At 50.7% G+C, this 27,998-nt stretch overlaps 10 protein-coding genes across 10 annotated transcripts; 4 read left to right on the forward strand and 6 right to left on the reverse strand.

Annotated features, from left to right (window-relative positions):
* Positions 1-135: 135 nt before the first annotated feature.
* KY384_007018 (uncharacterized protein) lies at positions 136-2,278 on the forward strand (the record flags this gene model as incomplete). The annotated part of the gene is made up of 3 exons (XM_044815511.1): positions 136-478; positions 523-1,535; positions 1,580-2,278. 3 exons carry the CDS (start codon positions 136-138, stop codon positions 2,276-2,278), a joined length of 2,055 nt encoding a protein of 684 aa, XP_044667385.1.
* Positions 2,279-2,354: 76 nt separating this feature from the next.
* On the reverse strand, positions 2,355-4,446 carry KY384_007019 (uncharacterized protein; the record flags this gene model as incomplete). The annotated part of the gene is made up of 4 exons (XM_044815512.1): positions 2,355-3,400; positions 3,688-4,079; positions 4,128-4,170; positions 4,215-4,446. The coding sequence occupies 4 exons, from the start codon at positions 4,444-4,446 to the stop codon at positions 2,355-2,357; spliced, it is 1,713 nt and encodes a 570-aa protein (XP_044667386.1).
* Positions 4,447-4,986: 540 nt separating this feature from the next.
* KY384_007020 (uncharacterized protein) lies at positions 4,987-6,429 on the forward strand (the record flags this gene model as incomplete). The annotated part of the gene is made up of 1 exon (XM_044815513.1): positions 4,987-6,429. One exon carries the CDS (start codon positions 4,987-4,989, stop codon positions 6,427-6,429), a length of 1,443 nt encoding a protein of 480 aa, XP_044667387.1.
* Positions 6,430-6,433: 4 nt separating this feature from the next.
* Positions 6,434-9,468, reverse strand: KY384_007021 (uncharacterized protein; the record flags this gene model as incomplete). Its single annotated transcript, XM_044815514.1, has 3 exons — positions 6,434-6,443; positions 6,521-9,284; positions 9,339-9,468. The coding sequence occupies 3 exons, from the start codon at positions 9,466-9,468 to the stop codon at positions 6,434-6,436; spliced, it is 2,904 nt and encodes a 967-aa protein (XP_044667388.1).
* Positions 9,469-10,873: 1,405 nt separating this feature from the next.
* On the reverse strand, positions 10,874-11,416 carry KY384_007022 (uncharacterized protein; the record flags this gene model as incomplete). The annotated part of the gene is made up of 2 exons (XM_044815515.1): positions 10,874-10,930; positions 11,126-11,416. 2 exons carry the CDS (start codon positions 11,414-11,416, stop codon positions 10,874-10,876), a joined length of 348 nt encoding a protein of 115 aa, XP_044667389.1.
* A 1,231-nt stretch (positions 11,417-12,647) lies between these two features.
* KY384_007023 (uncharacterized protein) lies at positions 12,648-14,636 on the reverse strand (the record flags this gene model as incomplete). Its single annotated transcript, XM_044815516.1, has 4 exons — positions 12,648-12,912; positions 12,970-13,373; positions 13,432-14,149; positions 14,218-14,636. 4 exons carry the CDS (start codon positions 14,634-14,636, stop codon positions 12,648-12,650), a joined length of 1,806 nt encoding a protein of 601 aa, XP_044667390.1.
* Positions 14,637-15,725: 1,089 nt separating this feature from the next.
* Positions 15,726-19,327, reverse strand: KY384_007024 (uncharacterized protein; the record flags this gene model as incomplete). Its single annotated transcript, XM_044815517.1, has 5 exons — positions 15,726-15,874; positions 15,966-18,040; positions 18,091-18,427; positions 18,477-18,988; positions 19,173-19,327. The coding sequence occupies 5 exons, from the start codon at positions 19,325-19,327 to the stop codon at positions 15,726-15,728; spliced, it is 3,228 nt and encodes a 1,075-aa protein (XP_044667391.1).
* A 634-nt stretch (positions 19,328-19,961) lies between these two features.
* Positions 19,962-23,266, forward strand: KY384_007025 (uncharacterized protein; the record flags this gene model as incomplete). Its single annotated transcript, XM_044815518.1, has 3 exons — positions 19,962-20,123; positions 20,183-23,147; positions 23,208-23,266. 3 exons carry the CDS (start codon positions 19,962-19,964, stop codon positions 23,264-23,266), a joined length of 3,186 nt encoding a protein of 1,061 aa, XP_044667392.1.
* A 614-nt stretch (positions 23,267-23,880) lies between these two features.
* Positions 23,881-24,698, reverse strand: KY384_007026 (uncharacterized protein; the record flags this gene model as incomplete). Its single annotated transcript, XM_044815519.1, has 3 exons — positions 23,881-23,997; positions 24,093-24,515; positions 24,642-24,698. 3 exons carry the CDS (start codon positions 24,696-24,698, stop codon positions 23,881-23,883), a joined length of 597 nt encoding a protein of 198 aa, XP_044667393.1.
* Positions 24,699-25,309: 611 nt separating this feature from the next.
* Positions 25,310-26,535, forward strand: KY384_007027 (uncharacterized protein; the record flags this gene model as incomplete). The annotated part of the gene is made up of 2 exons (XM_044815520.1): positions 25,310-26,024; positions 26,093-26,535. 2 exons carry the CDS (start codon positions 25,310-25,312, stop codon positions 26,533-26,535), a joined length of 1,158 nt encoding a protein of 385 aa, XP_044667394.1.
* Positions 26,536-27,998: the final 1,463 nt, after the last annotated feature.

The following is a 27,998-nucleotide window of genomic DNA, read 5'->3' on the forward strand; positions in this document are numbered from 1 at the left end:
CGTGTAAAGTTTCCCGGATATATTTTCCACATGCATGAAAGATTTCAGATGAGAATGCAAGTCAAAACCGCTCAGCTACCTAGCACAATAGGTGCTTGAAATTCGTTCCCCACAGAAGTCTTGTTGATCGCCCTCATGACCTCCCTACGTCAGCAGGGATCAACCCTCACCCAATTGCCACACGAATTCCTGCAACCCTCTCCCTCTCTGCACTCGGAGGCTCTATCTATAGCGAAACAGTACCTTGACCCCTTGGCGAGGGACATCAGTCACTTTCAGCAAGTGAGACAGCAAGCTGCGCGACGAAAACGTAAAAGAGGCGGAACACATACATGGGAGAACAGCAAGCCACTAGCTTTGCGGCAGCTGCACACCGATGGCTTCGAGATCGACCAAATATGGGCACAGGCGAAAAGAATACTTGACGCCACTACGGCTGAGCTAAACAGGGCTGCATCTCGATTGCCAGAGCGTGCAAGTTCGCCTTCAAGAAAGATAAATCATGCGAATGGAAAGACTAAGAAGAGTCCAACGCTCCACCTAAGAGATACGGGGGGGATGAGATCGAGGAAGATCAAACCCTTGATATTGACACGGAAGGAGATCAGCTAATTGTGGGCGATCTATCTGGCATATCAGAGGATCTAGGGGTTAGTGATGAGGGGGCGGAAGGTGTCACCGAAGATATCGAAGAGACCGACGTAGATTTTGCTCCCGACGGAAATGAGGAGGTGCAAGAACCCTTTGCTCCAGATAGATCAGGACTGAATGACGGTTTCTTCTCTATTGATGACTTCAATCGCCAGTCGGACTTCCTAGAGCAGCAAGATGCTCGAGGAGAAGATGATGATGCAGCGAGCGACGAGGAGGACGTGGATTGGGGAACAAATCCTCTCGTCGCTGGTGCGAACGAGACCGTTGACATAGCCCCACCAGGCCGAGGGAAGCCCGTGGATCTTTCATCCAGTAAGGAAGATGGTCCAATTTTCGGCAACGTCAATCTCGACCGGCAAGACGACTCTGACTTAGAAGGTGATCTTGACCTCGACGGCGCAACGGAAGACATAGACGGCATGCAAAATACCGACAACATTATGTACAGAGACTTCTTCGAGCCTCCTCCCCGAAAACTTACCAAATCTGCTCGACGACGAGCCCTTCCTAAAACCCAACCACCCTCCTCCTTAATCTCTGGACCCGCAGCCCGGGAAAATGACGAAGACATGCAACGCACCATCGATTCCGTCCGCCGCGACATCTTTGAAGACGACCTCACTCCTTCCGAGGCGGACTCCAACGCCTCCCAGCCCACAGGTCCGCGCTCTTCTCATCAAAAGCGCCAAGCAGCTCTCACAAAGGAGATACGGCGTCTTGAAGCTGAAGCTGTAGCAAAGAAACCCTGGACCATGTCTGGGGAGGCCCGGGCTGCCGACCGACCTCTCAACTCCCTTTTAGAGGAAGACCTCGAATTCGAGCGAGCCGGCAAGCCAGTACCTGTCATCACGCAGGAAGTCAGCGAGGACATAGAGACCCTGGTAAAACGACGAATCCTTAATCGAGAGTTCGATGAGGTGATCAGACGTCGGCCTGGCACGCTCACTACCGCATCAGGGAAAGACGTAAGGAGAGGGGGGTCGAGCTTGATGATGGGAAGCCGACGCAGAACCTCGCAGAGATTTACGAGGCTGAGCATCTGAAGAATGCAGACCCGGAAGGGTACGTGGACAAATTGTCCGAGATAGAGAAGAAAGAGCACGAGAAGATAGAGGCATTGTGGAAGGATGTTAGCGCTAAGCTCGACGCGCTGTGTAATTTGAACTTTAGACCGAAGCCTTTAGAGGCTAGCGTGAACGTTGTAACGGATGTGCCGACCATTATGATGGAGGATGCGAGGCCGAATGCAGGAAGTGAGGTGGGGCAAAGCATGCTGGCGCCACAGGAAGTATACAAGGCTGGGCAGGGACGAGACAAGAAGATGGAAGTTCTAACGAAAGGCGGGCTATCCGTAGGGAGGGAAGAGATGACGAGGGAAGAGAAGCTGAGAAGACGGAGAAGGGAGAAGGAGAGGATTAAGAAGGCTGGTGGAGTTGCGAGTGGCGTTGGGAAGGGGGCGGTGGTGAGGAATAAGAAGGCTGACGAGAAGGAGAAGGTCGTGAAGGATTTGAAACGAGGCGGGGTGAAGGTTATTGGAAGGAAAGGGGAGATTAGGGATACAGAGGGAAGGGAGACGAAAGCTAGCGTAGCCATGGGCAAGGGAGCTGGTGGTTACAAGCTGTAGCCTTTGTGGTGAGCGCTGTCTTTTGATATGCCACTTTCAGCGACCTCCTCTTGCATCGACTTGAACAGCATAATCGCTAGTCATCTTCGATGACAATCACCTCCACAATTTGCGCCTTTTCCGCTACAATGCGAGCTTTAGCTGCAGGAGCATGGAATGTGCGAACTCTCTCCTGAGCGATGTTGAGCCCTTTGTGGAGCTGCGCACCAAACTGTGCCTGTAATGCCTCAAGATCAGGTCGGAACATCTTATCGACGGATTTCTCGACGGATCTTAGGTGCTTTGATTGCACAGAATCCTTTGCAAGCCATTGAAGATTCGCAAATCTACCCACGACACCGCCTCGAACCCATTTGTTCGCCGCATGTGCTACTGACTCTCCACGCTTGCGCTTCGAACATTGGCTAGGAAGCTGTAGGTTTGCCGGGTTTTGTGCATTTACGTGGGGCATTTTCAGATCTGCCATGTTTCGATTCTTGCTTCGCGCTGAACCTACCCTGTTGTGGAAGTGTTCTTTTGCTTTCTCTATGGTGGGGTCTATTTCGTTGATTCTGGTAGCTAGCTGCTCGGGACCGGTGTTGTAACCAACTTCTTCCTGTATGCATCTCAAGGATGCCCATAACGATGCTTCGAAGACGTCCGGTAAACCCCACTCGAAGAATGCTTTCAACATAAAGCCCCGAGCTGCTACGACCCCGCGGCCATATTGAGCCCAGGCCTTCCCGGCCTTCTGGTATTTACTGATTCGATTGCGAAATTGTCTTAGAGCATCGATGAATCCGTAAGCTTTGCCGGAGCCAAGCAGTAGAAAGAATGGATTTGCAGTTTCCGTCAGAGGACGCAAGATCGCCATATGATGTTGGCCAGTGAAGGAGGTTGTGTTGTAGCCAAGGTAGCTAAGGAGCAGCTGGATCACTTCCTCAGCAATGGAGTAATATTTGACAAGGCTCTCTGCATCCTTCTCGATCTGCGAACGGGTCGTGGAAAAAGACCATCGAAAGAGGACGACTTTCCGGATGCTTTTCTCTATGAATTCGATCCTAGCAGCTGTGACGCCGTAGGGTTGCTCCATGCTCTCCAGCTTTGGGCTACATTCACAGTGATGAGAGATAGATAGTGTAACTTTATCAAAGTCAGCGTACTACTCTTGTCATGTCTTTCTTAGACAAGTCAGTGGCGGCAACAACACTCAACCGGGGAATAGGCCGCTAACACTGCAATCTCTTTTCGATATGCTTGAAAGCCAGACGAAGCCGCCGTTTCAAACAAAACGTTCATGCATCAGAGGGCTTGGTGCGTTGTTATAAGATAAAGGTAACTTGGAGCTTATGATCAGTATTCTGGCCCAGGTTTTCTATGCAACCGTTTCTTGACCTCGTAGAGCAACACGCCATCGCTTTCCCATTCACCTCTCACGAAGTGCACATCGAAGATCTTTCCTATCATTTTGATGCAATCACGATCCCTTCTCCTTCGCTTTTTGTAGCAGAACCACAATGTTGTCTGCTCTCCCAGCATCTCCTCTAGTGTCCTCGTCAATGAAGGGAAGCTCTCTTCGATATACGCGCAATCAGCGGCCAGGATAACTTCCGGACGCTTGGGAATAGCAGGGTCAAGAGTTCCTCCCCAAGGCAAGAGATGGGCTTGTACGATCACATGCGAGGCAGGATCTGGGAAGTTCAGACTGATGTTCTGCTGGAGCAGAGGCATGAGGGCTGGGACTCCGTCCGTCACATGAACCTTTGTAGGCTCTTTGCATTGAGTGGGCGGCAATTGCCTCAGCTTCAACGCGATGGCAAGGCTTCAGAGGCATCAGCACATCATTCATCAGACGAGAATGTCAGGACACCGACCCGACAAGTCCACTACCGGCACCCAACTCAAGTCTAACGCTCGAAGAATCAGCCATGAGCTGTGTCGACCACGTTGCCCGGACTCACAAACATGGTCATGCCTCGCAAATCATCCAATTTCTCGCGTATGAGATATTCTGCCAGCACTAAACCGGCAGGCCACAGGTGTCCGCCGCATTTCGTCAAGTTCGTTTGCAGCTTTAGCGCAGGATCGAGCAGGTCGGGGAACAGAGACTCGATATCTGAAGGCTTGACTGGGCTTTGCGGCACCAAGTCTTCTGAGATCATCAGACAGAGATCGGTGATGGAATCCATCGACTGTAAGTATGGGAGCTGTTGCACGGACAAAATTGTTGATATCCCAGAAACATCGCGCTACTCTAGCCCCCGAGAGAATGCCTAGGGTATTAAGTATCACAAATGCGCATCTGAGAGCCTGGCTTCTTCAATCCTGAGCCAAGCCAAGATTTGTTTCGTCAACCTAACAACGAGGGTATTTACAATGGCTGCTTCAGCTCACCACTGATAATAGCAGGTGCGATTGACCAATGCCTGACACATAATTGTTCTAGACTCTCGAGGAGATGGAGACTTCAGGCTGGACTAGAATCTCCACAAGCCTGCCATTGGTGGCTAACTATTTAGCACGTCCACCTTATCAGGCTTCACGGTGGCAAGTCCGATGACGGCGAAACTTAGGTACTGTTCGCGTGCCGTTTGATCCATTCTTATGGGCCATTTGACTCATTGTTGAAATTTTCGTGCTTTCCATATCTTTTGAGCAGTGCAGTTTTCACATCATTTGTTGTCTTGCAGGTCCACTCGTTCATCATTGCTTGCTATGGCCTTGCGAATATGTCTTCTGCTCTATCGAAATCAAACGTTGATGCTGCTGGGAGGAGCCTTTCCATAGCGCCAAGTGGGCGTAATAGAGGGTATACGCCGTCACCAGCAGGCAAACCGAGAGCAAAGCAAAGTGAAAATGATCATTATCTAGACGTTCCTTTGCAGAATGCCTTTGCTCGCACCTCAGATACTTTCTTTGAGAATTCCCTAATTGCAACAGACAGCGCCAGCGAAAATGGGTTCCGTGCCTTTCTGTCAGGACCAGAAGGTATGCCAGCGAAGGTTTCCAGACACCACAAAATCGCCAGCTATCTCAAACATTCCTGGGTTAGAAACAAGGGGCTCGCTCTCGTCGCCATATCTCAGCTTTTTGGTGTCATGATGAACGTGACTATAAGACTGCTGGAACAAAATAGTGTCCATGGGCCTGGCATGCACCCTTTCCAAATCCTCTTCGTTCGCATGATGGGGACACTGATATTGAGTGGCATCTATCTGTATTGGGCTCAGGTCGCGGATGCTCCTTTTGGGGCGAGGGGCGTCCGAGTATTGCTCATTGCTCGAGGAGTAGGTGGTTTCTTCGGGGTATATGGCATGTATTACTCACTTCAATACCTACCGCTCTCTGACGCGACTGTGATTACTTTCCTGGCGCCCATCGTCGCCTGCTGGGCATGCTCTGTCTTACTCAAAGAACCGTTCACACGTACCGAGCAAATTGCTGGCGTGATGTCACTTATTGGTGTCATTGTCATCGCACGACCGGGCACTTCACAAGCAAATCCAATGTCTTCGGGAAGTGTAAGTGACAGCGGCATAGTCTCAATGAACGCGACCACTTCAGTTATAGATCCCAAAATTCAGGAAGCTACTCCCAAGCAGCGAGCAGGTGCTGTAGGAGCTGCTCTCATAGGCGTACTTGGAGCAGCATGTGCGTACACCACGATTCGCTGGATTGGAAAACGTGCACATCCATTGATTTCCGTCAACTATTTTGCCGCTTGGTGCACAATCGTATCCTCGGTGGCATTACTTGCTGTACCTGGTGTCGATTTCCGTCTCCCTGCTGGCTGGGTTCAGTGGGCATATTTAGTTTTCCTAGCGATCTGTGGATTCGTGATGCAATTCTTGCTCACCGCTGGCTTATCTTATGAGAAAGGCAGTCGAGCGACTAATATGGTGTATACTCAGATGCTGTTCGCGATTGCTTTCGACAAGATCGTATTTGACGCCACCCCAGACCTCTTGAGCATACTAGGTAGTAGTATGATCCTCGGGAGCTCGCTCTATGTGGCTGTGCTGCAAAATAGCGCGGTGGAAAGCAAGAAGACTGTCGACGCTGCTAGCGACGAAGAGCTAGGGCTAATCCAAGAGGAAAGTACCGAGACCAGAGAGTCATCATTAGATGAAAGAGGTCCACTGAGAGGTATTCAAGAAGTCCAAGCTCTCTGACGTTCTAATTTCCCCTTTGATACTCCTATTAGCTTGATCACTCTCACTCAGCCCTCTATGGCGTTCGATCTTCCGTCCTCCAGTAGACCACCGTATATCTGTTGGTTTTTCATCTTCAGGGCCAGTCGTGCGGACATCTCCTTCCATGAAATTGTCGTCTTCAAATTCAAGGGCCAATGAGCTTGCCCAAGCCGTCATTGTGTCTCTCTGGCGCTTGTATCCCTGATCTGATGGTGAGAGACCAGCTTGAACGTCTTTCTCGGTCAGTTTATTCGCCGATCTATGATCGAAGTGTTGACTGGACATTGGGCTTTCGAACCTAGAGCTCTTCTCAAAGACCGATTCGGGGTAGCCTTCCTGTACGTTGGTAACTCTAGGTTCGACCTTAGTCTCGAGGTACCGAGGCGTCCGTCCCTGAGACTCCTCGGCTTTAGATAGAGTTGGGATCTCGGGAGGATGTAGTGAGGAAGATCGACTCCGCGATCCACGGAATCTGTGGCTGTGAATTGAGCGTGCGGAGGACAAAAGAAATGGGTTCTTAGATTGGCGCTTTCGGCGACTCTTTGGAATATCAAGACGCGTGGCGCCCGTTCCGGGTGGAGTCCGTGGAGACGTACCGCTTGCAGATGAAGAGGGAGGAACATGTCGAATGGTAGGGTCTTGCGCAAGGTATGGTGCCTGGTTTGATGATCCGGTAGTGGAGGCATAAAGTCCACTAGACCTCGCTTTTTCTTCAAGGGTTTTCCAGGATTTTCTGACCAACCCAGATCCCATATTTGCCGGTGTCAGAAGATCCTCGATAAGGCACTGACTCCTTGTGCGAGATGGAGTATCGAGCGAACTGGTGGAAGGAGTGGGTTTTCCATGGCCAACACCTTTTACCAGAGTCGTGTTAAAAAAACCGGAAGCTTTCAAGGCTTCGAAAGACCTTTCTGCGCGGAGAATGGTTTGTTGCGCTCCTACTGTCGGTACAGCACATGCTTGTGCCGCAGTCTGAGTTTGATCGCCGCCTGTACAGTCCTTTACAATTTCTGAAGGAGAGCTCTCGATCCTTGATGGCTTAATATTGAGTCTCTGATACCAATCATCTTCCTTTGGTTTGGAAATTTGGCCTTTGGACACTCGTTTGTGGCTTGCGATGGATTCGAATAGCGATATATGTGAAATCCGGTGCGGGAGTGAAATCCTTGATTCTTTCTTTGCACCGATGCCGCCGCTCATGCCAGCGGGCTTTGGGGCCTGAGAAATCTTTTCGACCATCGAGATTGGGGACGGACTTTGATTTGATGCTGTCTTATAGGCCTCAATAGAAGACTGTTGCTTACGTTTGCTTCGTTTGCGCCAACAGAGAGCCATTGGGCACATTGCCAACAGAAACATCGAAGGGACGATGATGGCAGGTATGAATCTTCGCTCTAAGGGAACCTTCGATGCAGAGACAGCAGATGACGGATGTGCATTATTGACTATAACATGCGTTGAGGACGGCATTGGAACTAGCCCAGGCTTCAATTCTGAGCTCGCACTTTGGACAGCAATTGCGAGGATCTCTGATTGGCTCTGATCTCCATGATCCGCAGTAATGTTTACGACTACCTGCTGGGGTTCCAATGTGGGAGGTACGAAGCCTATGATTTTCAAGCTTTGTCTGTCAAACTTTAGCCATGTCGAAGCGAGTCCTAAATCAACATTAATGTCGACATCGGAAAATATAATCATCCTGTTAATGTCGTAGACGAAATCAACCCCTTGCGTTGCATTCACAGAGCCGATTGGATCCAATAGAGTACTATCAGTGGACTTTCTTAATTGGAGTGTCACTATCGTAGACGCAGAATCACCGTACTGATCCGTGACCGTAATTGTGCAGTTGCGGGTTTTGAAATCCGGCGGTGGAATGCCCTCAAGTTCAAGGGAACTGTGGTCTAACGACAACCAAGACGGTGTATCTGCATAGACCTGCTTTATATCTGATGGGTCCAGAGCCCTTCCATCAAGCATCAGGCTCTGTATGATTGATTTTGTAGCGATCTGCAATCCCGCAATAACGTTGAGCACCTGTGCATAACTTCGAAAGGCTAGCAGATGATTCTCCACCACGATATCAAAATTTAGGACTGCGTCTGCAAAGCCAATGCAATTTGAGGCTATAAGTAAGACTCCAAACGTCTGAGTCACGTCCTGTCCAGATGTCGCCTGCGGTGCTGTCCCGGAAAATGACAGGGATGGCGGATCGAAGTGTATCCAAGAAGGTAAGGGCGTGCGATCAACACTGATCGCGTAATAGGCAGTTGATTCGTCCGTATTGGTGAAAGTGCTCTGAGATAAGGTTATAGACAACGAAGTCAACGGGGCAAGTAGGATACTACTTGGACTTGAGAACGCCCCAAAAGCTGGGAGTTGGTCTGCGATAGAAAGCCCGACATTAGGCCCCATTTCCTCGGTTACGACGAGGGTAAACGGCATTATGATGGATCCTGTAGGGTCAGCGGCGACCAAACTGATGAGAAAAGATCCGACGTCTTTTTCGGCTGGAGTGCCGAAGAGCATACAGGTCTGGTCATTTAGCGCAAGCCATGGCGGAGGATCGGAGAGTTGATAGTTGACCGAGCCAGTCGATGGGACACAGGTTGAATTGGAAAAGCCAAAGCTATAATGCTGCCCTGCCCGTGCGAGCGACGGCACTTGGGCGTTAAGAGGCAGATGTACGGTTGGAGCTGTTGTCACCAGGCCATAGGAACAGCATATCCAAAGGAGGGACAACATCTCACAAACACCTAGTTGGATAGTGTCCGTTACTTCATATTGCTGGTAAGACCATCCTGTTGGTACTCCGTGGGTTAAGCTGCCGAGATCTAGTTCCAAACAGTCATCATCGCAGTCTGGTCAGCCACCGACCAACAGCATACGACTGACCGTGCGATTTACAGAAAGTACAGCTTGCCAGCCCCTCCTGTTCTCCACATTTCTTGTTGGAGGGACAATCTGTCGAAGGAATTTAAGGACAGCTGCGTTCCTTGAAGAAGCCCCTTGATTCATGAGGCCGAGTAAGGGCATTCTAGCCATTCATTGAATGCAAAGAACCATGCTGATTCCCGTGCGACCTGGACCATAGTAATTTGGTATTGTACTTACCATCTTGAAACCCAGCCCAGTGTAGAGTCTCACGGCAGCAACATTTGCTTCGTCCACCCACAGCTGTATTTTCGAGCACCCACGCTCACAAAGCCGGGTTCTGAGCCCAAGCAGCGTTTCATTTGCAATACCTTGCCTCCTGTATCTTGAATGCGTAACAATTTTTTGCACGGTGACGGTGTTTCCAGGCTTTGAAAAAGCGAAGACCAGATAGGCGACGAGTGACCTACCCTTTGATAGGAGTGTATTCTCTTCGAAAAGCACATTCATTTCTACGTTACGTTTCTTAAGCTCGTTCTCAAAATCAAAAACCTCTGTTCGAGAGAAAGTTTGTTTTTCACAATGCGACACTTCTTGCACGACAGCACTTCTGTCTATCTGAATCGGGGCGCCACCATGCAAGGAGCGACATGTGATCGTAGCCATTCTCCAACGGAGTTTCGACGAAGGAAGTCGTACGAAGAATGATGTTAGGGTGTAAAAGCCTCACAGGCTGGGGGCAGCGATAGCTCCGCACCCCGGCTGCGGTTCCCGCGCCGCTCCGGGCACTTCTCCGCCCGCTGCCTAGAGTTGGAAGCTCCATTGCCAAGTTATTCCCGCCCGCCCAGCCATCTCGAATGACCAGCCTTCTGCAATCAGAAACTTGATATAGCCCGCATGAGTGATGTGATGATGCTCATTACGACTTCGCGATATCGTAGCGATACGATACCATCCCAATCTGGTGCTCATAGGCAAGGGAGGACTGTGAAAACCAAGCTCTATTGTATTAACGTACCTCCACTTGCGTAACACTATTCTCCCTTTTCTTTATAACTAGTACTTCTCGTCTGCCGAGCTACTCCACTCGGATGCGTCTACAGCAAATATCAGTTTTGTGTGCTGCGGTGCTTCAGCCAAGCTTTTTGGAAGCATATAGACTCACTTGGACGTGGAATGACGGCAAATCCAGCAACTATGTCGAGTTGGAGAAGTATGCAGAGCGGAGAGACTCGATCAAGGGCGGCGATTTGCCCAAGGCCGTCCGAAAGATGACATTGGATGAGGGCGAAATGTTCTTGCCTGAATACTGGACGCTCTACGGAGTTACAGACCCTCCGGACGACAGCAAACCCTCGATACTGCAAATGAAGGATAGTCCATTATTCTTGGGCGATCAGCGTGAGGCGTCAAGTGCAACAAATCTCACCTTGTTCCCGGCACTACAAGCACCACTTGCTCTTCACCACACCTTATCAACTACCACAAAATCCTCCGTGTCCCGCTTCCTCCGCTTTCCAAGGGGCATTTTCGCCATCGCTGAACGCGACTACCTCTGCCCTAGCGGCTCGACTGTATGCGCCGACATCAGCCATGACAACACTTGCTGTCCGTCAGAAACGACTTGTCAATCTCTCCCAGATGGTGGAGTAGGCTGCTGTGCCCAAGGCCAGACATGCTCGCAACAAGTTTCCTCCTGCTCCGACGGTGAAAGCAGCTGTCCCAGTAATCTAGGCGGCGGCTGTTGCATAGCAGGCTATAGCTGTGTCAATGAAGGCTGCGAAGCTGTTTCCACGGCCACCGTAATCGTCGCCCCTACCGTGACTGCCTCTCCACCACCACCACCTCCCTCAACCAGTACCTCCGCCCCTACAGCGTCCGCATCAACCCTCATCTCCACATCCACACATACAGATATCACCTCTACTACCTCAACGGTCACGTCCTCTCCTTCCTCCTCTCTGTCATCCTCCCCTAGCTCGACGCCCTCTTCCGCGTCCTCCTCGCGCGAAGCAGCGCCTATAGCACCAATTCGCCCAATCTCGGGGGCCGCCTCAACCTCCACCACGACCACTGCTCCACCCACGACCATCACTCCTTCTACCTGCCCAACCGGGTTTTATGCCTGCAGTGCACACTACTTAGGTGGCTGCTGCCGGATTGGGCGTGACTGCTCCTCAACGTCGTGCCCAGCCCCCTCCAGCTCGCTTGTTCTGAACAGCAATGGAGTGTCTATTGGTGTTGCACCGGCAGTGACGACGAGACTTGGAGAGGATGGGTGCGCATTGGGCTGGTTTAGGTGTGGCCAGGACGGAGGTGGGGGTTGCTGTCCAAGTGGGTATGCGTGTGGAGAGAGCTGTACAGCTACAGGGGTGAACATTGGGGCTGGGCAGATTGGGACGGCGACGGTTGCGAAGAATAATGGAGTCGGTAGTGGGAGAATTGCAACCGTAAACGAGTGCGTGTGGAAAGTTGCATGGGCGCTTCTAAGCGTCTTGCTGTTTCTAAGAATTGCGCAATAACATGTTGATATCTAATGCACATAAATGATAATGACTATGATGTACATAACGACTGGACAACATCCGGAGCTAGATCAAGATGCCCGTGAGAAAAGGCGCTATCTGATGCAAATGGTATTCTCCCTACTTGATGATCATCGACGCAACACTCGCGGCTGGCTCAGCTTCACTATGTACTACTAGTGCATCTATAGATTTACCGTTGATCGAAAGATTTCTTAACTCATACTCTGTTCCAGTGACGGATTCAGATCCCCACCTTTTCTTGGCCGATATCCTTACATTACCTTTATATTTCGGTTTGAAAACTGACTGGTTGAAAACTCTTTCCCCTGCTAACGGCTCCTCTAGCACAACGAAATTTAATGTTCCCGTCAGTACCATTATCACTTGGTACTCCTGGTGGAACAAAAGACTTAGGAGGCCACATGAGTTGACCAATTCGTGTTGAATCTCGAAGGGAATCAACCAATCTTCTCAAGGGCCTCTTTTAAAACAGCATAAGGAATTTGGAACTCAGGATCGTCGTCTTGACCTTGACATTACTTCAATTGATATGCACATGTAGTCGGAAGACACTAGGAAGATCTCGCCGAACCACTTGAATTGTGTACACAAACCTTGTCCTCATGAACACATTGATTCTAACCAGCTTACCTTACCGTTGAACCTTCATATGTATCAAAATATTGCCGCCTGGTTGCAATACTTCCAGAGCACGCTGCACACACCGTCCAACCTTACCAGGTGTGCTAAATGCCCGAGATAGGTCAATATGGAGCAAGTATAGTATCCTTCACCTTAGGCTTGCTTGACCTCATCAGCAGTACTGATTACCTCAACGGGTTTTGGCCTCATAGTTGGCGCGAATTTACTTCTTTGTCGAATCCTATGGCCATATTTATAGAAAATCACAGGTATAGGAACAAGAACAGCAGCCACACACCCGAGAAGTGTCCCCGTCCAATTGATGTGTATGGCATTGAACATGTAAGTTGCGAAGAGAGGAAATACACCACCAAAGATTGATCGTAGGAAAGTGTTCGCGGCTATGGCTGAGGCAGCGCTACACATCGGACGTGTGAGCAGACGGACTTGGAAGATTATGGAGTGAGACACTTACAACATGAGATACGCATCGACAAGATAGTTCAGTGACTGGAGAAAGATGGAGAGCAAGCCAAAACCGGTAAAAAGACCAGACAAAGTCGGCACGATCCAGTGGATGTCACTCCTGTATCCCGTCCAGCCGAACCAGAATAGCCCTATCGTGAAAGCAACACCACCAATAATGACAGGTGGCAGTCGCCATTCCGGAATAGGCATTCCGCCGTTGCCCTCCAGCTTTCTGATGTAACTCTTCTGACCACTGAGCACGAAAGCACCCGCTAATACCATACCAATGACCATACCCAGAAACGGTAAGCCGCCTACGCCAGGGTTAAAATGATGGATTCGCTGGAAAGAAAAGGGGTAAGCTGTTAGGAATAGGTACAGTAGCCCATAAATGAAGGCCATATAAATTGACTACGCACGCAGGCAATTAGTATCAGAACAATTCTCTGCAGAGCGAGGAACACCTTACAAGAGCAAAAACAATTGGCTCCGTGAAGAGGAGCCTCAGTGGACGACTAAAGTTCTTGGTGACAAGCTCTCGAAAATCGACTTCGATTTCTTCTTGCTTCGCATGAATTCCCCAATTCAAAGTTCTGCGTCTGAGTTCGGATGCTTTCTGAACTAGTACGATTGGAGGGTAGGTCTCTTCGAGGAATAGCAAATCAAGGCCAAAGGCTGACCAACCCATGATTGCTGGTATGTATTCGGTCCAGCGCCAGCCTAGACTCGGATTCATGATGGTGAAGCCACCTATGAATGGCGCGAATAGAGGACCGGTGAAGACAGTCATAGAAAACAATGTAATGGCTGCGCCTCTTGATTTATTATCAAACATGTCTGAGAATACGGCAGCCACGACTGCGAGAGGACATGAACCGAAGACCCCACCAAAGAAACGTGTAATAAGCACGGTCTGAAGGTCCTTGGCCGTAGCGGTAGCAATACTAAAGACCGAGAACCCGAACATGCCGATGATGAGGGGTAGTCGTCGGCCTCGAAGCTCCGATAGAGGTGCCCATAGGATAGGCCCAGTTGCAAAACCGAAGACATAGAGGGATACACCTAACGTACCTACCTCTGCAGAAACTCCATACGTCCTTGCAACGATCATTGTAGCAGTCGAGAAGATCGAGGAGGCAAAGGCGGCGATGAGGGTCGTGTATCCAAGCATGAGGGCTGTGTAAATTCTGGTGGAATGAAACATCAGCTCATCAATGCACTCTTGCCCGTGATTATATTCAGAGAGAGGGCTCACTTCTTGGACAATGGCCAGTTCTGCGGATGCAGCGGGTCGTCAGGCCCATCGAATTCAACAACATACTCTTCCTGCGCTGGCAAAGGCGGTGGATATTCCTTGCCGCCGCCAAAGTTTGGCAAAGGCCTCTTACTTGCCCTGCTAGTCACGGTCCGGCCAACGGTGCCGCTGTGCTGTGTTCTGTGAGTTTCAATGCGGCTAATTGCCGTTGGATGCCTCTCTAAGTCTGGTCGTGTGTTGACTTGAGCCATCGCCATCTCTTCTCGAATTACGCTGGCAGAGGAGCTACTAGAGGAGCTGGACCCAGAAGCCGTGCTCTGCCGACGCTCTGGCTTGATTTCCTCAGGGTCACCATTAGGAAAGCGGTCTGGGGAGGCATCGCGCTCTGCTTTCTCGAGATCGCGGTCAACAGGGTCCATTGCGACACACCGCTACCACAAAGCAGTTGGGGAGTAGGAGCGTTGCCACGAGTCGGGGAAGCTGGTGAGCTATATTTGTTTCCGTGAAACCTACACGGGCTTCACAAGCTGGGCGGGATGTCAATTGGGGTGGTGGGGCGGACTGCGCCTGATCCTTTACGGGAAATTGGAGGAATGATGAACGAGTCAAAGGAATCCGCTTAACAGGCAGGGTACCGAAGCAAAGGAAAGACAATTGGGTCGTTGAGCTCCACCTCCCCACTCTACAAGATGGCGACGGCCCGACTGTTGACGCCTCGGTACGTTTCACCCACCAGACCTTAGGACGCGTGAACCGAAGTCGCAATGATTAATGATCAGGACCATTACGTCGCAAAGTTGACGTGAAGGGCCCTTATTAGAGAGACCCAACAAGATCTACAGAGTTAAGAGCTGATGTAAGCTTTTTGGCAAGGAGCCCGTCATTGCCCTACCTGAGGACGAGCCGTGGAGCCGCTTGACTCGGGCATCTAACCTCAAGGAGCCTGGCCGTCTGCTGACGATACCGCTTATTCATCGCCTTCCTTCAGGGGTATGTAAAGTGAGGGTGTGGAGGGCAACGGTTGCTGTCAGGTATGGCAATGCTATTCTTGTAGACTGGCAAGCCTCTGGAGCAAGCAAGATATCTACGCTGCCTACTTCCTTCCGCAGTATGCTACACCATCTTCCACAGCTAGCAACAGATGCAGCTACTCGTCGTTGGGCTTACTCCACTCGCTTTTTCCCTCTTGCCACCTACCATGATAGACTGTTCGCAAACAATCTTCCCACCCTGAGAAAGCTCGTCCGCAATCGATACCGCCGTCGAACCAAGATTCAGACCCGCCAATAGCTGCCATGCCCCTCTGGCTGGCATTCAACCGCCGACGCCTTTTGCTGGTGCTGCAGGTATCGGATGCCGGTGGAATACAATATTGCAGAACAATCCTATGCTAGCCCTATATCATCGTGACAGCCGGCTTCATAGCGCAGAGGAAGTGCATTGATGGGGCATTTGCGGGCCTAGGCAAATGGATGCCAGAACTCGTTCAGCTCAGACGTCTTCTCATTTCATGCCTTCTCCACTTTCCGCTGGTGCATTATGCGGCGGTGCTTGTTGCATCGGCATTTGTGCAGGACCTTGAGAATGGTGTCCATAACCGTGGCTTGGTACCCGGTGGGCCTGTGTTGGATAATGGTACTGTTGCTGAGGACTTTGACTATATTGAGGTTGAGGTGAAGGATAGCCCCGCATTTGGCCCACTACTGGCTTGTCAGTACCTTGTAGACAGCAACACATGAAATACGTACTGGTAGGTGGTGGCTGAGATGAATAGAAAGGCTGCGCATACTGGCCTGCACTTGCATGCATCTGTGTATTCTGACCCTGAAACGAGCCTTGATGCATCATCATTGGAGCCCCTCTATTGGGGCTTGGGTATCCACTATTTGGCTGAGATGGTCCGTATTGTGGAATTCCGGTCGCGTAGACTGGCACATGAGCGGCTGGCGTACCTTGCGCGAGATAAGGTCCTTGGGATCCTTGTTGCACCATTGCTGGTGCAGCTAAAGTCTGGCCAGCGCCAGGCAAGTAATGTGGGCTTTGCGTATACTGACGGAAGTGAGCAGGCTGAGGTCCTCCGGGAGGAAACATCTGAGGATGCCCAGGACCCATGGTGGGAGGATATTGGATGGCACCGTGCATTGGCCCTTGCATGGGCTGCCCCATTGGCATAGGATAGGTACCATACGCATTCTGAGCTCGAGGAGTTGAATATGAAGATATGGACGGTGAGGCGTGCATGCGCTGGTCCTCAAATTGGTGAGGCATTCCTGGATATAGGTGCTGTTGCGGAGGACCCTGATACATCTGCTGTGGAGGTGTATGCATGTTAGATGATGTCTGGTGATTTGGCTGCAAGTGATTTGGCATCTGGTTTTGATGTGCAACATTCGAGTTGATAGGAGATGTAGTCAGAGGACGGGGTGATGGGCCAGTAGTAACCAAAGATCCTTCAAACATGTCTCTGTAAGACTTTCCTTCTTCTCCGTCCTTCACAGAGGACCAAGTTACCGGCGTTGCATGTGCAAATGCGATCCCGCCATTGGTTGCGTAGTCTTTCGACTTGCCGTCCTTCTCAGCCTTTTCCCTCAGACGCTTCAATGGATTGAAATTATCTGTGATTGACAGTCTATCCTCTATTGGAAGGGGCTTCCTATTTCCAAAAAACTCTGTTGGGCTGGATGCTTGCACGGCCAATCTACCTTTGCCCTGTGCACGAGGACTGGCAGCGTCACTGGGCTGACTTGTTGGCATCGTAAAGGCGTTGGCCGCGGGATTAGGTATGAATTCATGAGCTTTGACATTGAATTTTCCAGAAGTTGCAGAAGTGGGCGTCCGCATGCTCACGGAACCTTGGGAACTATTCACTCTGGAGGCAGTAGTGCCAGGCCTGGCGGGTGTTTTCTGAGTAAGGATTGGCAATGGCGCTGGCACATTGGAGGCGACTCCGGCCTGCCTGTCACGTTGAGTCTTAGCCAGCCGGTGAGTGAGGCCTTGCTCATTGGGAGGCAACGTTGGAATTGAGTAAGCTTGCGGAGGCTGCCTTTCGCGTAGAGGCAAGTTGCCTTGAGGTCCACGAGGTGGTGCAGCCTGGCGAGCTTGATCAGGGCGTTCATTGCCGGTCCGCCCAGCCTTGGAAGCTTCGCGGGTTGAATCATTTACAGCCTTGACCGAACCTTGATCTTTAGCCTTGCTTGTGAGTTTCGGAGCATTTGCTTGCTCCATTGCGTTTCGCTGTGCTTTCTCCTTAATCTCTTCCTGTTTCTTTGGGTCTTTCGCGAGGATTGGCACTAGATCCTGAGGCACTGGTGTATTCAACTTGAAACGCTGGGAAAAACCTCGGAGATCCTCGAGCTTAAAATTTTTATCTTGTAGCGTACGTTGTCGCTTGTCGTCAGCTACACGCGTCTTCTGGGTCTGTGAAAACTGCTTAAACGCATTCCTTACGTCGACTTCGACATTAGCTGCAGCGTTGGGTGCTGCTAACTTGGTGGATTGCGTCGCTTTTGGCTCATTTGATGCTGCAGACTTATTGTTCGATGAATTATTCTTCGGAGGTGCCTGGTCCTCCTTCAAAAGGGAGTTCTCTGTGATTGTCTTTGCTGAAAGGTTGTTCTCTGCCACTTCAGATGGAGTAATCTGCTCCAGCTGCGACGTCGTTTCTTGCTTGGAAAGTTGAGAAGCAATGATTGCTGGATCGACCGGAGCTCCAGCCACTGTCGGCTTACCGGCTGGAGGTCGTCGTGCAGGCGGTTGATATTTGTTTGGTTGATTCGATTGTAGTGGGGGGTAAGCATTGGGTCCTCGTTTCACACCACTGTATCTAGTTCTATATGAGTATGCGGGACATTTCGTCCTTCGATATTGACTTACTTGTCCTCTTCGTCCCATCCCTCACTCTCATTCACTTTTCCCGTGAAGTTTTCGCCCATCCTTTGAGCAAGGCGTCGAGCTTCGGCTTCGCGCTGACGGTAATTGGGATGTGATTTGTCAATTCGGGTGGTATAGATATTTTCGTCGTAGTCGCTCTTTACTCCAAACAGGTTTTCGTTGGCTTGAAATTGATCCCAGGTACCTGTTGGTTCGGATGCCTCGAGAGCTTGATCGTGGGTCTCTACCCCAGGTGCAACCCAAGGTTGAAGTTCTCGCTCCTGTCCACCTTTTCGGTTTGAAATATCCGCATCCGTCCGGAACGCTTGAGCCGAGCTTGCTAAGAATATTTCAGTACACGCCGATGCAAAGAATGAATGCATCCAAACCATGAGCACGTTTTTCTTGTGTAGCCATAGGTACAGCTTCAGGAGAGAAGTCCACAACATCTCTCAACTTGAAAGACATTGCGTGGTCCTCCCCGACACCAATGTATTCACGAGAGTTTTCTCGGACACCGTTGACCTCGCCTCGATCCCCGCGTCTTTGGTGCTGTACCATCTTGAGGAGATATTCGGGTTCGTCTTGGCTGAGGGAAGCTCCAAAGAATATGCCTGTATAGATGTCGCCATTCTTCGTGGTGAGAGTTGCATTGTTACCCTGCCAAGGGCCGTTAGCGGACTGAAAACTGATTAAAAGTCGTTCTTGATTCACAATTGCGTTGGCAAAGAGGTGCAATAGCCGATCATGAGAGATCTTTTCTGCACTTCCACCCTCTGATTCATCCAGCCTGTAACCTGACTTGTTCTGTACGACAGCACCATTCTGCTGCGTAGGGGTATTGGACCTTTGAGTAATGGGGTTCATCCCAGACTGCCAGGCTTTTTGTGCTGGAGCTCGTCTAAACATTGCACGAAATTAGCTTGAGGATATTGCGATACGATTCACGCCATTAGAACGGATTGCGAGCGTGATTGTGTGCGTACACAGCCACGAAATGAGCTCAATATAAAGGACGGTGCGTAATTCAGTGGTCTGCTATAGAAGAGAGTGGCAATGGGTGGGGACGAGAGGGAAGATCGTACTTCTGTGTCGCATCATTCATGACACTGCCTTGTTTACGAGAGCCGTCAGCCTTGCCAGTGGATACCATGGTCTTTGGCTGAGTCTTTGCAGCATTCGAAGTCGTACCGCTAGGATTGGTATCCGTGAGGGGATTGCCGTTTACGACCGCAGTCATGTTGATTTCGGATCATGAACCTGCCACCGGGGACTAGCCGTTGTGATTCTGCAGGCGACCGAGACCACAAGCTTCCAGAAGAGCCCCCACGGGCCTCCTCAATGCGTCTAGGCTCGTCTCCTCGAAAGAGTCTGGAAGATGAGCGAACACAAGGTCAATTGAAGGGAGGCTTTGGAGGGTCGGCCTTTCCCCGAAAAGCTTCGAAACGACTAGTAGGGGTTAGATCTCCCGCCTTCTTCCCTTAAAACGGAGCGACAAGCCACCAGCTAAAAGGCGACTGAGATACTGAAAGTCCTCACTGGCACACGCTCCTCGCAAACCTGCCCCATCTATCCCAACAATGTCCTTGCGTTGACACTGAAGTCACGGGCTAGCTGTGCATCGAAATGCGAGATCTTTTGCAGAAACATTTTTGCCATTCTGCGGTCAGCTCGCCTGGTGCCATTCCCACGCGATCGGAGATGGGCAAAGTTTTTGCCGCCCAAGCTAGCCTGATCCGGTATACTTCCCCATGCCCTGCACCAATACGACCAAGAGGTTTTGATATCTTTGAACAGAAGTCGCACCTTGTACTTATGATGCCGGAGCGGCTGATGAGAGTATCTGTGCTTAGACCTGGACCTACTGGCTCGCTATGAATACTATGCAAGCTGCGGCGGGTTCTCGCAATTCCAAGCGATCAACAATAGAGCCTCCAAACCCCCCTCAGTCTACCGTAAATACCTCCTCTCGCTCAGGTGCTGGAGCTAGATCGTCCTCAGGGTCTTCCAAATCATCAAATTACAAAACCCAGAATGTGTGTTGCTGCGGAAGCCGTATTCTGTTGTTCTAGCTAACACCCGTTCCCCTTTCTAGCCAGGGCAACAGCTTTCCCAGATTGAGAAAAGTGTGACGCATCTACTTGTTGCAACCAAGCAATTGCTCGAGACTCTCACGCAATGGTCACGGCATAATGCTACGGAAGGCGAGGTTTCCGATGTCTACGTCCGCCTTGGATATGAATTCAATATTGCAGTCAGGGCGTTCAATGGGATTGGGGTGGACTGTACCGATCTCGGACCCGTCCCTGAAATGCTGCGATCAATACTCGAGGAAACACTCAGCCAAGAAGCTAGCCCCGCCAGCCTCGATCGATTTCTACCGCGCATTAGAGACATCATTATCAATCTGTTGCACGGTCTCAAACGCAAGCAACAAAGGCTGCGAGCTAAACAGGCAAAAGACGGCCAATCCAATGGGACAAGCTTGCCAGGCTCTGCTAGTGCTTCCAGCTTCGGATCTGGTTTCAATCAGATCCTAGATGATACGTCTTCCAGAAAGTCTGGCGGACGAGGCTCTGAAAAAAAGACGGGAAGTGGTGGGAACGTTACGGGCGATTCCACAAATGGCGAATACACAAGTGGCCCGGAGATTCTATCAAGATACTCAACAGCACCTGTGCGTCAAAGCTCCGGTGCTGCGTCGATAGAAACCCCAACGCGCTCCAATAGGGATAGTCAAAGACCATTTTCCAACTCTGTGTCAGACTCCTCGATATCCAGTGATGCTTCGCAATCAGCTTCAATCCTTTCCTCTGCTTCAGAGGATGCTAGCCAGTGGTCCCAGTCTACAGCGAGACAAACCTCTCAAAGAGATCAAACACCATTCTTTCAGCCTCCCCCGCCTCCCCCTCCGAAGCAGCAAGATGCCTTGGCTGCGCTACAAAGAGGTGGTGACTTGGAGAGGCGCGCTTCTAGGCGATACTCTGCTTACCAAATTTCGAAACATTTGGGAGCTTCGACAAATGGCATCCCTATGCTGCCACCCACACAGACTACACCTGTCCCAAATCGAGGTCGTGACCTGCGCGATTCTATGAATGCAGTAAGGACCAGAGGGTCTGGAATATATGGACCGGCCAAACCTTCCCCTCGCACGGGTGAATCTTCGCCGTCTAGGACCACCATCCTTTCTAATCGAATCTCTGAAGAAAGCTCGCAGAGCGGAGGGTCTCGAGACGAGTTGCCTGAGCTTGCGTCAGAAGAAGGCAGGAAGGCCATTGATGGCCCACGTAAGAATGCCCATGCTAGTGCTCTTGGTGACCGCCCGCAGGTGAGAGCTACTCTTACAAGCCCTCTTGAGACACTCCCAATATACGAAGCTTCCGACTACGAACCATCCGAGCCTAGTAAATCGGGGATGGGCACAATCAGTATAGCTTCGAAGACGTCTGCCCTGGAAGGCGATCAACTAACACAGCAATTCGTACCTGAGCAGTCCCCTCAGCCAGATAAAGATCTCACCCTGTTTTTGCAGTACAAAACTAGAATCAAGAAATTTGTTCTGCCGGGAGGTTCTACCGATTTATCAATCGCTCGGCTACAGCTAGCTTTCATTGAGAAGTTCGCATGGAATACCCACAGTAATGGAAATGATCTTCCAGAAATTTACGTTCAGGACCCAGTGTCCGGCGTACGCCATGAGCTAGAAGACCTGCAAGACGTCAAAGATCGATCCGTCCTGGTGTTAAATGTTGAAGCTCTTGACGAGGTCAAAAAACACATTGATGAAGGATTTGGAGGCATCCGAAGATTGGTCGAAGGTGTTCGAAGCATCGTAGAGACCCAACATATATCATTACAACGAGTGTCAGATCGCCAACAAGACACCTCTCGGGAGGTTGCCCGTCTCTCTCTGAAGCCGGAGGCATCACCCGTTTTACCGAATTTCGTTTCCAATAGTAAGCCATCTGCCAATCAAGCTGCCAATGTCAGATCTCTGCGCCAAGACCTGGCACTTGTCCGTCAAACGTTCACATCGCTGGTCTCGGACATGAACTCGTCAATGAACGACGTAAAGGAAAGGGCCGCCTCCGTCAAGACCATGGCAATCGAAGGAGTAGTCCCTGATCTGGATTCTGCCACTGGTCGATCATATGTGAACACTGGGAAGAAGGATTTGGGCGATGAATCGGAAAAGATCTTGAATGAGGTCGATGATCTACAGGACGTCGTTGAAGACTTGCGTAAAGATGTCGTCATCCGAGGTGTACGGCCACGACCTCGCCAACTTGAGGACGTCAGCAAAAGCATTAGCAAAGCCTCCTCTGAGGTCAAGAAACTGCAAGAATTTTTGCGGAGAGAGAAACCAATATGGACGAAGATTTGGGAGAAAGAACTCGAAGTAGTCTGCCAAGACCGTGATTACCTTACCATGCAAGAGGATTTGGCTACTGACCTTGAAGACGACTTGGCTAAAGCGACGGAAACTTTTGCTTTGGTCGAGCAAGCCACCAAGCAACAGAACATTCAGGCCTCTCAAGGGTCTGGAGTCACCCTACGCAGCACTTCGAAGGGTCTTGCGGCAATCGCGAACGGCCCGGATGAGGACGTCGATCCTATGAAGGCGAAAGACGGGGTCTTGGGTGAGGTGCGAGCCCTTAGACCTAATCACGAAACACGGTTGGAGGCCATCGAACGAGCCGATAAAGCTCGGAAACGAGAGCTGGCTGTTCGGAAAGAGGGCGAATTTGCTAAAGAGGTTGCAACTTTTGTAGAGGAAGGGAAGCTGAAGAAAAGCGGGGGCGTTGAGGAGACAGAGCGACTAAGAAGGGCGAGGGATGAGAAAAATATGCGCGAAGCTTGGGAGAAACAACAAGAAAGAGTGGCTGCTAAGGCCAGTCAACGGGAGGACTCCCAAGCGCCGTTAGACGCAGCGGAGCCGGAAGCTGAATCTTTAGATCCTCAGCTCAGTCCATTTCCAGCAGCAGAGAGCGAAGAGAAACCAGATGTTCAAGCAATAGAAGCTAGCAGCAGAAAAGAGAATGAGGGCCACAAACAAGGTAAGTGAATTTTCTACTGTTCGAGATTGGTGGTTCATATACGCTGATCTCAAGATATAGATCCACCCCCATCCCCTTCAAAACGCACATCCTGGCTACCTACTATCTTCGCCTCTTGAATTTGTAATGAGTTTCTTGCCGGCGGCTTTCATCTTCCCTCATGCCGTTAGTCGGAGTATGTCACCGTATTTTCAGTTGATTCCAGCGATGGTGTTTCGGTGCTCTGGCAAGATAAACGCCAGGTCGGCTCAGGTGCTGCAGCACGTCTCTTCTGGTTAGTGTGCTCTGAATCCGTGACAAGCATTCCAATACCTTGTATCTGAGATCTATCTTCGGCTATATTTATTCATCTCAACAGCTGTGCTCCCAATCTAGCACCCTTTCTATTTCTTCCCAGAGGTCACGGAATGTCGTGCTCGACAAGTGGCCGTGCACTTTTATGGTTGGCGACCTTCAAATTTCAGTGGCTCCCATCTTCGTCACTCAGCCTCTCCGTTGCCGTTGTAGCGGGCATGTTATAGCGAAGGCAAATTCACTGTGTACAACAATGCTAAGGGCAATCTTCAGATTACAAACAATGAGTAGTAGAGATTGTTGCAACAACTGTCCACGTGTGAAGAACGAATATCTTGACTACGCAATGTCGATGAGCATGTACACTTTAGAGTTATTCATCGGAACTTGGAAATTTAGTAGAGCCTACGATATCTCCATCGTAGTGTTTGCTCCGATGTTATGCGGCCAATCCACCATTTTTCCTAAACGATACCTTTTCCACTCCCACATTCTCCACGCCCTTCTCATCTGTCTTGAGCTGGTAAACATAAAGCACTAGAACGTCTCCCTGCACCTAGACCAGACTCGAGTCAGCGTCTACTCATAAGTCCCTATTGTGCCCCCGATCCGAAACAAGCGAAAGAAAAGGGGGAGCAAAGGCAGACTCACATCCACCAAACAAAAGCTCGGCACGTTACTCAATCCATCCTCTTCCTGGCCGGTCCACCCCGTACCGATTGCCCCCGTTGCGCTCCCCGGATTCACAAAAAACTTCCCTTCCAATTCATAGGCCTCAAACCGATGGGTCCCTCCCCAGAGCAAGACATCAACATCCATGTGCCTTGCCGCGATCAGCAAACTGTCTGCGTCTCCCGGAGGGATGATCGTGTGGCCATGTGTGAAGCCTATTCGCAGGGAGCCGTGGGTGACGACTTTAGAGAGGGCGAGGTTCGGGGCTTCAGTGTCGAAGTCGCCTTTGACGATCTGGACGTCGGAGGCGATGGTGCGGAGGTAGTCATAGGTTTCTTTGTCGGTGAGATTGCCCAGGCAGAGGATTTGGGAGATTTTGTTCGGGGCGAGGAGTTTCTTGAACTATGAAGGCTTTTGCATTAGAAGGGAGAAGGATTGGTGAGCAGGAAGATAGATGCTACTTTTGCGGGTATGTCCTAGAGATATGACTTAGCTTCCTACAGTCGGATTGGGGACTATGCAACGTACGGGTGCTCGATCGGGTATGAAGAGGTCACCGAGGACGAGGACAAGTCTGGAGGCCATGGTGATGTGTGCGACTCATTGGGCGGTGGTTTCAAGGTTCGCTGCCTCCTAGACCGACGATGCTGTCACCGCCGCATGACCACCGGTACCAGAGTTTCCAATGATCGTTGCTTCGATATTGAAGGTCTTCAGTAGGTGTGAAGCTGTGTGTGTAGTTATGAGACTACTGTTGTAAGAATTGAAGCTCGCTGAAAGTCAGACGCGGGAGCAAAGATCCCTGCATGAGGTCTCGGAGATGTCCATTCCTCGTCTTCGAGTCAATTGAGCGCACACAGTGAGAGAGCTGGCTCAATTGACTGACCTCTACGGAAACACCACATACAATCTTGTGATAGTTCCGCAAGGGCACCGCATACTCAAGACACGTCATCCTGGCCCTCCGCTTCTCCGCCCAATTCACGCGGGGACCCCTCCTCACCACAACCCTGGCTCCTTCTCGCCCAACCGCACGTTCCCGCCTCTCCCTCATCTCTCGACACCTCGACGACCGCCCTTTACTCCCCCTCAATACCCCATTTTCTACCGAAAGACAAGCAGCCGAAGACTCGGACATTCCCTTCAATCCACCCTCACGGATTGCACCCCCAGACACCCCTCCCACAACCTCTAAGATGTCTTCCCAACCAGACCATCCCTTCCTGCTCATCCCAGGACCAATTGAGCTAGATGATACCGTCCTTAATTCCATGTCTCACTACGCCCAATCTCATGTCGGCCCGCCCTTCGTCAACATCTTCGGCGAAACCCTCAGCATGCTGCGGAAAATGCTGCAGACCTCCCATCCCAGCTCTCAGCCCTTCATCATCTCCGGATCTGGCACGCTGGGCTGGGATCTCGTCGCTGCAAATCTGGTAGAGAGAGGGGATGATGTGCTGGTGTTGCATACAGGCTATTTCGCGGACTCGTTTGCCGATTGTTTCGAAACGTACGGAGTGAGAGCGGAGCAACTGAAGGCGCCAATCGGGGATCGTCCAGGTCTAGAGGAGGTAGAAGCGAAGTTGAAGGAGAAGAGATGGAAGATGATTACCGTGACGCATGTGGATACGAGCACGGGAGTGTTGAGTGAGATCAAGGGGTTGAGCGAGTTGGTGCATAGGGTTAGCCCTGACACGCTTGTGGTTGTGGATGCTGTATGTGCCGTGGGGAGCGAAGAAATTCGCTTCGATGAGTGGGGTCTCGATGTGGTCTTGACAGCAAGTCAGAAAGGCCTGGGGTGTCCACCGGGGCTGTCTATTGTGATGTGCTCTGGGCGAGCGATGGACGTATTCAAGAATAGAAAAACGCCGCCGGCGAGCTATTTTGCCAGTATAAAGAATTGGCTGCCAAGTATGCGATTGCCTCCCTTCCCCATCAGCCGATCTTTCGTTACAACATGCTAACTCACCGATTGACAGTAATGCAGAACTACGAAGCCAAGAAACCATCCTACTTTGCCACTCCACCTACGCAGCTGATTACCGCCTTGCACACCTCACTCACCCAAATCCTCTCTCGCCCGCTCGCAGAACGATTCGCTGCCCACCGGGAAGCTTCACAGCGAATAAAGAAGGCGGTCACAGATGTGGGGTTGAAGCAATTGGCAGAAAAGCCGGAAAACCAGGCCAGCGGCATGACAGCTATGTATCTTCCCAATGATTTGAAGGCACCAGAAGTTCTGCCCAATATTCTGAAAAGAGGGGTCATTTTCGCGGGCGGTTTGCACAAAGAGATCGCTGCAAAGTACATAAGGTTTGGGCATATGGGTGTGAGTGTGACAGATTTGAAAAGGGGCGATATTGACAAGGCTCTACAGGCCTTGAGAGACGGACTGGCAGAGGTTGGATATAAAGCCCCATGATGTACATCCTCAATTCGATATATCCCCGTCACTAGCAAATAGATAATGCTTGCTTGGTGTTGGGAAATATGTATTGCTCGTTTCGCGATGGTGTTGGTCGCGTTGGCAGCCGTACCTGATTCTCGAGCTGGACCAACCTCTTTTCCTGCCGATCTTGCCGCAGCACTGCGCCGTTGGGGCCAGTCAACAGCTTTTTGCGCCAATTGAAGAATTTCCCGAGCTGAGAGCCTTTGTGGCCCGTCTTCGCGGCCGATAAAAGGCACCACATGCGATCATTGATCGCTATCGCTGAGGCACATCCGCGGCCTAAGGCACACTTTTCCGAAAAGGGGGAAACGAAGGAAGCTCGCAATTTAGCCACCGCTCCATCCGGATGCTTAGATAACGATCCGATCCCCGAAGCGCTGCAAGCTTAGCTTCATGCAACCTCATTCATGGAGTTGTTCATATGTCTGCGATCTCTCATCCTGCTTCGTGCGGACTGGGCACGCGTAGGCTGGCTACCTCCGTTTGTAGTTCGTTGATCCAACCCCAGAGGTGCTATGGGTATATTTGCCTCAAGGTTGCAGGTTGATAAGAGTTTTTCACTGATTGCGTTACGGGCCGCAGTCGTAGGAGCTATGAGTGTGCCATTGATCTGCCACAGTTGCCTTAGGTCTGCTGCGGTGCTCTGCAGAGAAAACAACACAGAGCACTAATCCTAAGTGTTCCCTTAAGAGCTAACCAACATCAAGATCACATTGAGGTCGTTGGGAAAAACGTGGCAATTGATCTCAGCAGACACGCCTCGCCCAAAGACTGTGGAGACTCAGATCAGTGAAACCAGCTAGGAATGGTCAGGCCAATCGGTGACCAGACAGTGACGCGGTTATGATCAACCACTGTAGTCTGTTATCGTTGTGTAGATGGCAAGCCATCCATGGGGATGACTTGTTCAGCGCACTCCTAGCGAGCAGTGCGAATTCGAAGACTTGCTACACTGCTCATTGTGAGTTCGCGTCACCAACGTGACCGATTCATAGGGGTGGGGGTGTATTGGAAGGCTCATTAATTTGGTCTTTTGCAGCGTTCTATGCTAGTCCCTCGTCTGCCAGAAACGTCATAATGATTATGAAATCAGGGATAGTGATATGCGTACAACGGTGGCTTGCATTGTTGCGCTTTGGTTCTAAATACATCATGAGTGGCACCCTTGTGAGACTGACGAGAATGGTCCTATTCATAGTCAGAGTCAACGGATGCGTCATACTTCATAAGCCGTGAATACATCAAATACAGGTGCGCATACGCACCTTTCTGATCGCTCATGCTGCACGAAGCTGATCTGTAGCAAATCCGCATGCCCTCTGTCCACATGAAGCGTGCACCTCGATTCGTCATGTGAGTAGCTCTAGTACCCGACACAGCGCTAGCATTAGGTCAGATATTGTGAAGTACAAACTCAATAGCGGGCTCGTTGGGAG

Source organism: Bacidia gigantensis (assembly GCF_019456465.1).
Source record: "Bacidia gigantensis strain McMullin 20006 chromosome Unknown contig_255, whole genome shotgun sequence".
Taxonomy (NCBI): Eukaryota; Fungi; Ascomycota; class Lecanoromycetes; order Lecanorales; family Ramalinaceae; genus Bacidia; species Bacidia gigantensis.